The sequence below is a fragment of the Chrysemys picta genome, chromosome 21, assembly GCF_011386835.1.
Source record: "Chrysemys picta bellii isolate R12L10 chromosome 21, ASM1138683v2, whole genome shotgun sequence".
NCBI lineage: Eukaryota > Metazoa > Chordata > Testudines > Emydidae > Chrysemys > Chrysemys picta.
The window spans coordinates 23,060,655-23,074,530 of record NC_088811.1 but is presented as its reverse complement, the minus strand read 5'-3'; the positions used below and the strand labels follow the sequence as shown (position 1 = coordinate 23,074,530).

At 48.7% G+C, this 13,876-nt stretch overlaps 1 protein-coding gene across 17 annotated transcripts in view; it reads right to left on the bottom strand.

Annotated features, from left to right (window-relative positions):
- The window catches only part of HP1BP3 (heterochromatin protein 1 binding protein 3), a 79,302-nt gene extending 70,162 nt beyond the window's left edge, over positions 1–9,140 (bottom strand). For 6 of the 17 annotated variants that reach the window (XM_005281719.5, XM_005281723.5, XM_005281720.5 and 3 more), the window contains exon 1: positions 9,000–9,137. Coding sequence is in view for 2 of the 17 variants with exons in the window: in XM_065575056.1 (XP_065431128.1) it covers positions 7,895–7,903 (9 nt within the window). In the remaining 15 variants the exon portion in view is untranslated. Of the gene's footprint in view, positions 1–7,894; positions 8,014–8,999 lie in introns of those variants that run through there. The other 11 variants (XM_065575056.1, XM_065575057.1, XM_005281724.5 and 8 more) reach the window with 8 other exon arrangements.
- Positions 9,141–13,876: the final 4,736 nt, after the last annotated feature.

Genomic DNA, 13,876 nt, shown 5'->3' with positions numbered 1-13,876 from the left:
TCAGAGTAGTGTTCTTCTTTTTGCAGTTTATTGTATGTTTGGGTCGGAAGCTTAAAGCTACTATAACAGAAAATTAATTATGGAAACACTTGGAGAAGTTATGGGCAAAATATAGATACTGGAATTCAGATGTAACTCAAAATTTGATATACCGCTAACCTTACATTTGAAGGGAGATTTATATCACTAATACTATGTATCAGGGAGAGAGGTTGACAAGTGAGAAATATGACTCTTTAAATTCATGCTAACTGCATAACATTTTTAGAGGTTTTTTTAAAGATTAAAAAATTGTGTGTGTTCTGGACATAATCCACTAACAGCTCATATTTGTTTTTTTATGTAAAGAAACTCTTTTTTACTTTTATTCTCTCTCTCTCTCTCAAAAGGTTATAAGAGGACATCTTAGGTCACTTGTAAACAGACAATAAAAGACATCAGCAACAGACGACAGTTTTAATCAAAAAGGAAAATGTGAAAAAAGTGATACCCTAAAGACTGAAGCAGCTCCCACCTTTGTCTAAATTATGAAAAAAAATCCTAACTCTGCACTTTCCTGAGTTGCACTCAGTGGTTATATGCTTAGGAGTAACTGTTAAGAATAATTACGAGAAATTGTAAAAGCCAGAGTATATATTTACAGTGTACTCTCACTGGGTTCTCTCCATGGAAAGACAGAACGTGGGGTGGGAGAAGAGTTTTATGTCCTATGCATCCTTGATTTACTGAGACCTTCCACTTTATTCACCAATACCCTTGGATCATATCTTGTAACTGCCATCCTTCTGGTGGAAGAGAACTGGATGGATCTCCCTTTACAGTTCATTAGTGAGTGGAGATAAGTTAAACAGATCAAAATAGGTGTTGTAATGGCAATACCCAACCCTGGATGATCTTCATCCAAGAATATTGAAGGAACTGGCGCGAGAAATAGCAGGCCCCTTAGCGATAATTTTTAATGAATCTTTAAACTCGGGGGTGGTACCGTTGGACTGGAGAATAGCTAATGTGGTTCCTATTTTCAAGAAAGGGAAAAAAAGTGACCCGGGTAACTACAGGCCTGTCAGTTTAACATCTGTAGTGTGCAAGGTCCTGGAGAAAATTCTGAAGGAGAAAGTAGTTAAGGACCTTGAGGTCAATGGCAATTGCGACAAATTACAACATGGTTTTACCAAGGGCAGATCGTGCCAAACCAATCTGATCTCCTTCTTTGAGAAAGTAACAGACTTATTAGATAAGGGAAATGCGGTGGACCTAATATACCTTGATTTCAGTAAAGCGTTTGATACTGTACTGCACGAGCAATTATTGGTTAAACTGGAAAAGATGGGGATCGATATGAAAATCCAGAGGTGGATAAGGAACTGGTTAATGGGGGGACTGCAGCGGGTCGTACTGAAAGGTGAACTGTCAGGTTGGAGGGAGGTCACCAGTGGAGTTCCTCAAGGTTCGGTTTTGGAACCGATTTTATTTAATCTATTTATTACTGACCTCAGAACCACTTGTAGGAGTGGGCTGATAGAGTTTGCGGATGACACAAAGTTGGGAGGTATTGCCAATTCGGAGGAGGATCGGGATATTCTGCAGGGAGACTTGAATGAATTATTTCAAATTTGGTGACAATATATATCTCCAGACCAGTGGCACCGCTATGGGCACCCGCATGGCCCCACAATATGCCAACATTTTTATGGCTGACCTGGAACAACGCTTCCTCAGCTCTCGTCCACTCATGCCCCTTCTCTACCTACGCTATATTGATGACATCTTCATCATCTGGACCCATAGGAAGGAGGCCCTGGAAGAATTCCACCATGCTTTCAACAGCTTCCACCCCACCATCAACCTCAGCCTGGACCAATCTACACGGGAGGTCCACTTCCTGGACACCACCGTACAAATAAGCGATGGCCACATTAACACCACCCTATACCGAAAACCCACCGACCGCTATGCCTACCTTCATGCCTCCAGCTTCCACCCCGGTCACACCACACGATCCATCGTCTACAGTCAAGCACTGAGGTACAATCGCATCTGCTCCAACCCCTCAGACAGAGACCAACACCTACAAGATCTTCACCAAGCATTCTCAAAACTACAATACCCACACAAGGAAATAAAGAAACAAATCAACAGAGCCAGACGTGTACCCAGAAGACTCCTGCTACAAGACAGGCCCAGAAGAGAAACCAACAGAACTCCACTGGCCATCACCTACAGTCCTCAGCTTAAACCTCTCCAACGCATCATCAGTGATCTACAACCCATCCTGGACAATGATCCCTCACTTTCACAGACCTTGGGAGGCAGGCCAGTCCTCGCCCACAGACAACCTGCCAACCTTAAGCATATTCTCACCAACAACCACGCACCGCACCATAACAACTCTGACTCAGGAACCAACCCATGCAACAAACCTCGATGCCAACTCTGCCCACATATCTACACCAGCAACACCATCACTGGACCTAACCAGATCAGCTACAACATCACCGGCTCATTCACCTGCACGTCCACCAATGTTATATATGCCATCATATGCCAGCAATGCCCCTCTGCTATGTACATTGGCCAAACTGGACAGTCACTACGCAAGAGGATAAATGGACAAGTCAGATATCAGGAATGGCAATATATAAAAACCTGTAGGAGAACACTTCAACCTCCCTGGCCACACAATAGCAGATGTTAAGGTAGCCATCTTACAGCAAAAAAACTTCAGGACCAGACTCCAAAGAGAAACTGCTGAGCTTCAGTTCATCTGCAAATTTGACACCATCAGATGAGGATTAAACAAAGACTGTGAATGGCTATCCAACTACAGAAACAGTTTCTCCTCCCTTGGTGTTCACACCTCAACTGCCAGCAGAGCACCTCACCCTCCCTGATTGAACTAACCTCGTTATCTCCACACTGATATATACCTGCCTCTGGAGATTTCCATTACTTGCATCTGAAGAAGTGAGGTTCTGACCCACGAAAGCTTATGCTCCCAGTACTTCTGCTAGTCTCAAAGGTGCCACAGGACCCTCTGTTGCTTTTTACAGATTCAGACTAACACGGCTACCCCTCTGATACTTGAATGACCTTGTAAACTGGAGTAACAGAAATAGGATCAAATTTAATAGTGAAAAGTGTAAGGTGATGCACTTAGGGATGACTAATAACAATTTTAGTTACAAGCTGGGAACGCATCAGTTAGAAGTAACGGAGGAGGAGAAAGACCTTGGAGTCCTGGTAGACCGCAGGATGACTATGAGTCAACAATGTGACGTGGCGGTGAAAAAAGCCAATGCAGTCTTGGGATGCATTAAGCGAGGTATATCTAGTAGGGATAAGGAGGTGCTGCTTCCGTTGTACAAGGCACCGGTGACACCTCATTTGGAGTACTGTATGCAGTTCTGGTCTCCAATGTTTAAAAAAGATGAACTCAAACTTGAACGGGTACAGAGAAGGGCCACTAGGATGATCAGAGGAATGGAAAACCTGTCGTATGAAAGGAGACTCGAGGAACTCGGGTTGTTTAGCCTAACCAAACGAAGGCTGAGGGGGGATATGATTGCTCTCTTTAAATATATTAGAGGAATAGGAATTATTTCAGCTCAGTACTAATGTGGACACGAGAACAAACGGATATAAACTGGCCCTGGGGAAGTTTAGGCTTGAAATTAGACGAAGGTTTCTGACCGTCAGAGGGGTGAAATATTGGAACAGCCTTCCGAGGGAAACGGTGGGGGCGAAGGACCTGTCTGGTTTTAAGATTAAGCTAGATAAGTTTATGGAGGGAATGGTTTAATGGGATAACATGATTTTAGTCAAATGAACAGTGTGCCATCGCTGGTAATAGTATCAATGGCCAGTGAGGGTCTGGCTGGAGAATCTTGCCTACATGCTCGGGGTTCTACTGATCGCCATATTTGGGGTCGGGAAGGAATTTTCCTCCAGGGTAGATTGGCAGAGGCCCTGGAGGTTTTTCGCCTTCCTCCGCAGCATGGGGCGGGGGTCGCTAGCTGGAGGATTCTCTGCTACTTGAAGTCTCTAAACCACAGGATTTGGGGACTTCAACAGCAGAGTCAAGGGAAAGGGTTGGGACGGCTTTGTGGCCTGCATCATGCGGGAGGTCAGACTAGATGATCATAATGGTCCCTTCTGACCTTAAAGTCTATGAGTCAATGGCTCCCTGCATGCACAACATTCATGACAACTTCAGGAGCAAGAGACTGTTAAACCCTAGATCAGTGGTCTCCAAACTTTTTTGATCATGCATCCCATCAGTAAAAAAATTTTGAGCATGCACCCCCTGCCGCGCCGCAGGGCCGGCTCTACCATTTTTGCCGCCCCAAGCAAAAACAAAAAAAGCCACTCGGACTCCTGCCCGAACTGCCAAAGCAAAAAGAAACAAAACCAAAAGAAACAACAACGCCCGAACAGCCGAAGCAGCACTGCTCCGTCAGCGCTCCTCTGGCGGCGCACCCCGAAGGATCCTCTTGCGCACACCCCACTTTGGAGACCACTGTCCTAGAGGTTAGTGAATAACAGTGTCATTATGGTGCTATCCAATTGTTAATGAATAGGGCCTTACTAAATTCACGGTCCATTTTGGTCAATTTCATGTCATACGATTTTTAAAATCCTAAGTTTCATGATTTCAGCTTTTTAAATCTGAAATTTCATGTGTTGTAATTGTAGGGATCCTGACTCAAAAAGGAGTTGGGGGGGGGGTCACAAGGTTATTGTAGGGGGGACTGCAGTACTGTTACCCTTAGTTCTTCGTTGCTGCTGGTGGCACTGCCTTCAGAGCTGGGCAGCTGGGGAAGTAAGGATGGGATGGTACAGTAACTCCTCACTTAAAGTTGGCCTGGTTAACGTTGTTATGTTGCTGATCAATTAGGAAACATGCTCATTTAAAGTTGCGCAATGCTCCCTTATACCGTTGTTTGGCAGCCGCCTGCTTTGTCCACTGCTTGCAGGAAGAGCAGCCCATTGCAGCTGGCTGGTGGGGGCTTGGAATCAGGGTGGACCAGCAGCCCCCCCAGCAGCTCCCTTCTCCCCTAAATTCCCTGTGCAGCAGCTGCACAGCAGGCTACCAATTGCTGCCCTCTGCCTTGGAACTGCTCCCCGGAGCCTCCTGCTTGCTGTGCGGGGAGGAGAGTGAGAAACTAATGTCAGGGTGTCCCCCTCCCCCTGCCCGCTTACCCTTTCTCCATATAGAGCAGGGAGAAGACACAGCTGCAGCTGCTGTCTCCACTTCCTGATATTTTTAAAAGCAATGTACTTAGAATGTGGTGTCAGCATACTTAAAGGGGCAATGCGCATCTCTCTCTCTCTCTCTCTCCCCCCCCATACACAGCGTGTGTGTCTCTGTCTGCCATGCTGTCTCCCTCCCTCCATTCATACTGCCTTGTAGAGTATGAGGCTACATTAACAATGTGTTAACCCTTGAGGGCTCAGCCAAATGCTAGTTCATCATTTAGCAGTAAGGCATTCCCTGGGAAACATCCCACACTCTAACTTCACCACCTCATCCAAGCTTCACAATCATCATTGCTATGTACAGTATTAAATTGTTTGTTTAAAACTTATAGTGTGTGTGTGTGTGTGTGTGTGTGTGTGTGTGTGTGTGTGTGTATTTGATATATATAAAAATAAAAAAATATATATTTTTTTGTCTGGTGAAAAAAATTTCCCTGGAACCTAAACCCTCCCTCCCCCCCATTTACATTAATTATTATTGGGAAATTGGATTCGCTTAAAGTTGCATTTTTCAGGAACTTAACTACAATGTTAAGCAAGGAGTTACTGTACGGTTTTGCCACCCTTACTTCTGCGCTGCTGCCTGTAGAGCTGAGCCACCACTTCCCGGCCACCCAGCTCTAAAGGCAGCAGCGCAGAAGGTATCATATTGCCACCCTTACTTCTGTACTGCTGGTGGTGGGGCGTTGCCTTCAGAGCTGGGCATCTGGCCAACAGCCGCCATTCACCGGCTGCCCAGCTCTGAAGGCAGTGCAGAATGAAGGGTGGCAGTACTGTGACCCCCCCCCCACCTCCTCCCCCAACTCCCTTTTGGGTCAGGACCTGCAATTTGAGAAACACTGGTCTCCTTCATGAAATCTGCATAGTATATGGTAAAAGCACACAAGATGCGTTTTTCATGGCTGTGAATTTGGTAGGGCCCTATTTATAAGGCATCAATATTTAAGGCCTTGGCTACACTGGCGCTGTACAGCGCTGCAACTTGCTGCGCTCAGGGGTGTGAAAACGCCCCCCCCCCCCGTGCCTCCGAGCGCAGCAAGTGTAGCGCTGTAAAGCACCAGTGTAATCAGCGCCTGCAGCACTGCAAGCTACTCCCCTCGGAGAGGTGGAGTACTTACAGCGCTGCGAGAGAGCTCTCACAGCGCTGGCGGCGCGACTACACTCACGCTTCGCAGCGCTGTGAATTGCCAAGTGTAGCCAAGGCCTGAGTATCTTTTTCTATACAGACTGTGAATGGCTAGCCAACTACAAAAGCAGTTTCTCCTTCCTAGGTGGTTCATACCTCAACTGCTAGATCCTCCCTGATTGAACAAACCTCGTTATCTCTAAACTGATTCTTGCCTGCATATTTATACCTGCCTCTGGACATTTCCACCACATGCGTCTGACAAAGTGGGTATTCGTCCACAAAAACTTATGCTCCAATACTTCTGTTAGTCTATAAGGTGCCACAGGACTCCTTGTTGCTTTTTCCATACAGTAAAGATATGCTTGCCAAAGGATTTTTTTGTTAGGAGAGAGGGAAAACAATGATGAAAACATTGTGTATTTTTAGCAAAAATAACTGAAACATGCCTAGAGAGTCACAAATTGGGTGTGTTTAAGAAGCCTGCTATGAACCACAACTCACATGCTAGAATGAAGTTTAGCAGCTATGTCAGATGCCTGAATACACAAACTTGCATGTGAAATGCTGATATAGGTGAGCTGAGAGTCACAGAGCAGAGATAAAAGTGATTGGGTGTTATCTAAACATCTCCTCCCTGATGATAAGCAGGTCTCCATGATTTATAGATTTGTTGCCAATGAGCAGTTATCACACAGAAAATTTGTTCTGTGATAGAGTTTGTGTTCCCAAGCTACAGATGTGGAGAAGGACAAGAACAGTCAATAGATTCCCAGCTGATGTAAACGGTCATTGCTCTGTTGATTTAAATGGAGCTATGCCAATTTGCACCAGCTAAGAATGTGTTCACAGTTCTGGTTGAAACCTTGTGTATGTTCTTGTAGAAAAGAGAACAGGAACACAGTCCAGAAGGGTGGACAGGCTAATAAATCCAGAATGCTTCCACTTTGGAACAGTCCAATTTTTTCTGGCTATAGAATTTATAGCCTCCTCTCCCACCTAAAATGTAGTGAAGATAAAGGCTTAGATTTTGAAACTTCACCAAAGAAAAGTTTTTTTCCTAATGAGATGGAGAATGGTGCCTTGTATTCTAGGATTTGAACCATAGCTTCTAACAGACTCTAAACACATTCCGACATGGATGAAGGCTTTTCTTTTGGAAACACAATGCACTAGATGCTATGCCCCCTGTGCAGATTTGGGCCACTGCTCAAGAAACCATCTCAACAGTGGTAATTAAGACAGCTACCATCGGATTTAAAATCTTCTTGTACTGGCAAAGATTGTGATGAAAATGGTGTTAAGACAGCTGGTGTTAAGAAACACCCTAAATCCTCATCAATTCTATTTAGGACTTATGACAGAGAGGCTATTGATATTTTTGGTGGTTGTGCTACTCCAAGCGATTATACTTTCACAGATCCCATGCTGATTTTGTTAGATCTGTCAGCAACATCGGACAGCATCAACCGTAGGGAAACTTGGTGGATGAAATAATATTATTGGACCAACCTCTACCATTGAGAGCTTTCAAGCTTACACAGAACTCTTCTTCATGTCTGGGAAAGGTACTCAGAGAGTTGATACATGTTTCAAGAGGCTGCTCAAGGTGAAGTGGGCAGTTAACATCTCTGTAATTGCAGGACAAAGGAGGGTTGGTAGGTTACAGTTTGTTGTAGTGAGCCATAAATCCAGTGTCTTTACTGAGTCCTTGATTTTTAGTGTCTAGCATCAACAACACTGCAATCAAGGAGGTGGTGTCACGTATCACTTCCTCTCAAAGGGCTCTCAAATACTGGATACAATAAGGTTCAGTCTTTTATCCCTCCCAATACGTAAATGCTACAGATGAGATAGTGAGGGGTTACAAACCGCAATGTCAGTGGCATTCAGGTGAAACTCCATTCTACATCTCGTTTCACTCAACTCTGCTGCTTTTGTGCTTGTGAGGCTTGTCTCTGGGTGTGACTGAACCAGGACAAGACCAGAAACAATGCTGCTCAGTCAGGGAGTTTATCCAGAGAAGCGGAATGGGGCTCTTTCATTTTTAGAGTCCAGGGCTGCCCTTCTCAGTCCAGCCCAGCCTTGGAGCCACATCAGATCCCTCAGCACAGCTGGATATGCAGGTAGCAACGGCCCTCCATGCCAAGCCAGGCCAAAAAACTACCACCTCTTCTCGCCGCTGCTACAGCTCTACCTGTCACTGCAGGCTACTCTACTGTAAAGCGTATCACTTGGTGCTGTTTCGGATGACCCCGCGGAGCTCGGGCGGGAGCAGGGCGCTCCAGTCGCTATCCACAGCCTCCTCCGCTCCAATGCCCTGCGCCCCCGGTCACAGCTGAACGCTGCTACCCGCGCCAGGACGCCCCCACGCCGTCTGAGGCCGGAGCCTGCTCAGCTCCAGGTCCATCCTCTCCTGTCTTCGCTCCCGCCTGGCCTGGTCTGGCCCCCCGCCCGCTCCGGACACTAGGCCAGTGGCGCGGGGAACCAGGGGGCCGCTGCCTGCCACTCCCCCCACGCGGGGGATGAGGGGTCGTCCGGCCCTTCCACCAACAGCGGCCCACCTCGGCTCCACCCCGGGGGACCCAACCCCTCCGCAGGGAGGGGGGTTACTCACCGGCAGACTCAGTAGACACAAAGCGACCCCTCTAATGGCGGCGACGGAGAAACCGGGGAAGACAGGGAGGGGGGCGGGCACAGCCGCACCGCAGCCAATCGAAGCCCCCGAGCACCTTTCGAGAGCCAGCACGGCTCTTCAGTCAGAAGAGCCCTGAGTTGACAGCCAATCAGCGCCGCCGCACAAAGCGCAGGCGCACAACTAGGCGGGAATCAGAGCGCAGCGCAGGGCAGCCCCTAAAAAACAAATCGGGAGCGCGCGGGGCAGGGCGAAGTTGCGGGGCGTCCCCAATGGCGCCGGGAGCCGGCCGGCCGCGCTCCCTGCCTCGGTTACTTCAGTGCTGCCCGCGGGGCCTGACACTTCGGCAGCGCTCACCAACTGCCCAGTCCTGCGCAGCCGTCGCGCGCGCGCTCCCGAGAGGAGACACACCCCCTACAGCACGCGCTCCCTGCAGTTGTTTTTAAAGAGACAGTGACTGAGACAGCCCTTGGCTCCTGCTCAGGCGGGGAAGCTGGGCCACTGCGCGGGAAGAGGCAGCAGGCCAGGCTCAGCCAGCGCCTGGGGGTAACTTAGCGTATGTCTACACTTACCCTTTCAATCGCAAAAAGTCCCTTTTCGCAGTGAAACTGCGGGAGTGTCTACACTTGTTAATGACTTTCTGAAGAAAACCACCTTCACCAGAGGCATACAGCTCTTCCCACTGTTCTTTTTGTGCTGCTGTGAAAGTGAAGACACGTTCTACCACTGTAAACACCTTTTGGCCTCCGGAGGATATCCCACCGTTCAAAAAGCGACCACTCTGGCCAGCATCGCCCCTCCCCTAGTAAGCCCCGGGAAGTTTGAAGCTCCCTTTGTAGATGTGGCAGGGAAAGCAGCTAGACAGCAGGACATTTACAAAAAATGCCCAGGAAGAAACAAGGAAGTAATGGGGCTCCTGAGACATGAAGCAGGGCAGCACTGAGCAGGGACCCAGAATGCCTTCTGCTTAAACCCCCTCCCACCCCCCACAAGATCTGTTGAGAGAGTTGCCCTGTGGGATAGCTGCCCTACAGCCTACAGTTTTCAGAGTGGTAGCCGTGTTAGTCTGTATCAGCAAAAAGAACGAGGAGTACTTGTGGCATCTTAGGGTATGTCTACACTACGGGATTAATCCGAATTTAGATAATTCGGATTTGAAAAACAGGTTGTATAAAGTCGAAATGGATGCGGCCACACTAAGCACATTACTTTGGTGGTGTGCGTCCAAGTACCGGGGCTAGCGTCGATTTCTGCACCGTTGCACTGTGGGTAGCAATTCCATAGCTATCCCATAGTTCCCACAGTCTCCCGCGCCCATTGGGATTGTGGGTTAAGATCCCAGTGCCTGATGGGACAAAAAACATCGTCGCAGGTGGTTCTGGGTACAGCCTCACCTCCTCCCTCCCTCCCTGCATGAAAGCAACGGACGGCAGACAACCATTTTCACGCCTTTTTTCCTGGGTGGGTGAACACTGCAGACTCCATACCACGGCAAGCATGGAGCCCGCTGAGCTCAAGACAGCAGTCATGAATATTGTAAACACCTCGCGCGTTCTCGTGGAGTTTATGCTCAGCCAGGACCAGAGAAACGAGGCGAGGAGGCAGCGGCGGCGGCAGCGCAGCGACAACCATGATGAGGACATGGACACAGACACGGATACAGAATTCAGTGAAACCACAGGCCCCGGTGCTTTGGAGATCATGTTGTTAATGGGGCAGATTCTATCCATGGAACGCCGATTCTGGGCAAGGGAAACAAGCACAGACTGGTGGGACCGCATAGTGTTGCAGGTCTGGGACGATTCCCAGTGGCTGCGGAACTTTCGCATGCGTAAGGGCACTTTCATGGAACTTTGTGACTTGCTGTCCCCTGCCCTGAAACGCCAGAATACCAAGATGAGAGCAGCCCTCACAGTTGAGAAGCGCGTGGCGATAGCCCTGTGGAAGCTTGCAACGCCAGACAGCTACCGGTCAGTCGGGAATCAATTTGGAGTGGGCAAATCTACTGTGGGGGCTGCTGTGATGCAAGTAGCCAAAGCAATCACTCAGGTGCTGCTACGAAAGTTTGTGACTCTGGGAAATGTGCAGGCTATAGTGGATGGTTTTGCTGCAATGGGATTCCCTAACTGTGGTGGGGCAATAGACGGAACCCATATCCCTATCTTGGCACCGGAGCACCAAGCCACCGAGTACATAAACCGCAAGGGGTACTTTTCAATGGTGCTGCAAGCACTTGTGGATCACAAGGGACGTTTCACCAACATCAACGCGGGCTGGGCGGTAAGGGTTCATGACGCTCGCGTCTTCAGGAACACTACTCTGTTTAAAGGGCTGCAGCAAGGGACTTACTTTCCGGACCAGAAAATAACCGTTGGGGATGTTGAAATGCCCATAGTTATTCTTGGGGACCCAGCCTACCCCTTAATGCCATGGCTTATGAAGCCATACACAGGCAGCCTGGACAGGAGTCAGGAGCTGTTTAACTACAGGCTAAGCAAGTGCAGAATGGTGGTAGAATGTGCATTTGGCCGTTTAAAAGGTCGCTGGAGATCATTATTGACTCGCTCTGACCTCAGCCAAAGAAATCTCCCCATTGTTATTTCTGCTTGCTGTGTGCTCCACAATCTCTGTGAAAGTAAGGGGGAGACCTTTATGGCGGGGTGGGAGGCTGAGGCAAATCGCCTGGCTGCTGATTACGCGCAGCCAGACACCAGGGCGATTAGAAGATCACACCATGAAGCGCTGTGCATCAGAGAAGCTTTGAAAACCAGTTTCATGGCTGGCCAGGCTACCGTGTGAAATATCTGTTTGTTTCTCCTTCATGAAAACCCTCCCCCTTTACTGACTGATTTTCTGTAAGGAACCCACCCTGCCCCTTCCCCCAGCTTTCTTTCAAACCAAATAAAGTCACTATCATTTAAAAATCATTTATTCTTTATTAATAGATTAGAAAAAGAGGGAGGGAACCCGGGTGGTATTTGGGAGGAGGATTGCTGGGAAGGAAAAAGCCACAAAGAAAAGGTTAAAAAAATGACAGCCTTTTGCTTGGGCTGTCTACTGGGGTGGAATGGGAAGGTGTACGGAGCCTCCCCCCCCCGCGTTCTTACACGTCTGGGTGAGGAGGATACGGAACATGGGGAGGGGGGAGGTTGGAACAGGGGCTGAAGCGGCAGTCTGTTTTCCAGCAGCCGTTCCTGAACCTCCACCAGACGCCGGAGCAGCCCCAGCGTTGCATCCTTCATCCTCTGGTCTTCCTGCCGCCACCTCTCATCTCGAGCGTCTCTCCTCTCCTCACGTTGGTCCCTCCTCTCCTCACGTTCACTGACTTCTTTCCTATACTTTGAAACTGTTTCCTTCCACTCATTCACATGAGCTCTGTCACTGCGGCTGGATTCCATAATTTCCGAAAACATGTCCTCTCGCGTTCTCTTCTTACGACGCCTTATCTGTGATAACCTTCGGGATGGAGGAGGGAGGCTTGAGGAATTTGCAGCTGCTGTAGGGAGGGGAAAAAAGAGAGAATTGTTTTAAAAGCTACATTTTGCAGAACAATGCTTATACTCTTTCACGGTGACCAACACTGTTCACATTACATAGCACATGTGATTTCTGTGCAAGGTCGCATTTTGCCTCTTAATGCTGAGTGCCTGTGGCTTTGCTGCTAGAGATCACAGGTCTGGGCAACAGAATTCGGCTTGCATGCGGCCATGGTAAGCTTCTGCTTCCTCCTTTCCCACATACCAAGCATAGCTTGTAGAGTGCTGAAGAAGCCTGGCCAATCTCAGCCAGTTGGGGGGGGGGGCAGTGTGGGGGGGCTTGTCTGGGCCCCTTCAGGCAAGTAGAGTGCTGCGGTTTTTCTGTTAACATTCAGCAGCACCAGAAAACAAACTAACCACCCCCCCCTCTCGCCATGAATTCTCTGGGATGATCGCTGTACCCCTCCCCCCCACCGCGTGGCTGGTATCAGGGAAGATCCCTGCAGGCACCAAACTAACCCCCCCCGCCCCCTCCCGCCATGAATTCTCTGGGATGATCACGGTACCCCTCCCCCCACCGCGTGGCTGGTAACAGGGAAGATCCCTGCTAGCCAAACGCGAAAAACTCAGGGCCAATTTCCCATCTGCGCTTGGCTAACTGCAGGGAAGGATTTATTTTCCGCCACAGGCAAACATCCCAGTAGGAACGGCCACCTCTGTCCCCTTAATTAAGTTCCCGTATTTCAACCAGGTTACCAGGAGTGATATCACTCTCCTGAGGATTACACAACAAGATAAAGAACGGATGTTGCTTGAATGCCAGCAAACACCGGGACCATACGCTGCCAGGCTTTGTCAGGCAATGATACCAGATTACTTGCTGCAAGCATGGCGTGGTCAAGTGTCCTACCATGGAGGAGGGAATAAAGATGCACTGCCCAGAAACCTTCTGGCAAGGCTTTCGGAGTACCTCCAGGAGAGCTTCATGGAGATGTCCCTGGAGGATTTCCGCTCCATCCCCATACACGTTAACAGACTTTTCCAGTAGCTACAGACTTTTCCAGTAGCTGAACTGACCGCGAATGCAAAGTCAGGCAAAGTAATCATTAAAAACCGTTTGCTTTTAAAACAAGTTTTATATTTTAAAAGGTAAACTCACCTGAGGTCCCTTCCATGGGGTCAGAGTCTTGGGTACTGGCTTGGGAGGCTTGGGAGGGTTCAGTCAGGGTGATAAAAAGATCCTGGCTGTTGGGGAGAACGGAGTGCTGTGTGCTCTCTGCAAGCTCATCCTCATCCTCATCCTCCTCCTCTCCCCCATCGGCAGAATCCTCAGGCATCGCTGATGAGACTATCCCCGACCCAGAATCCACGAACACAGGTGGG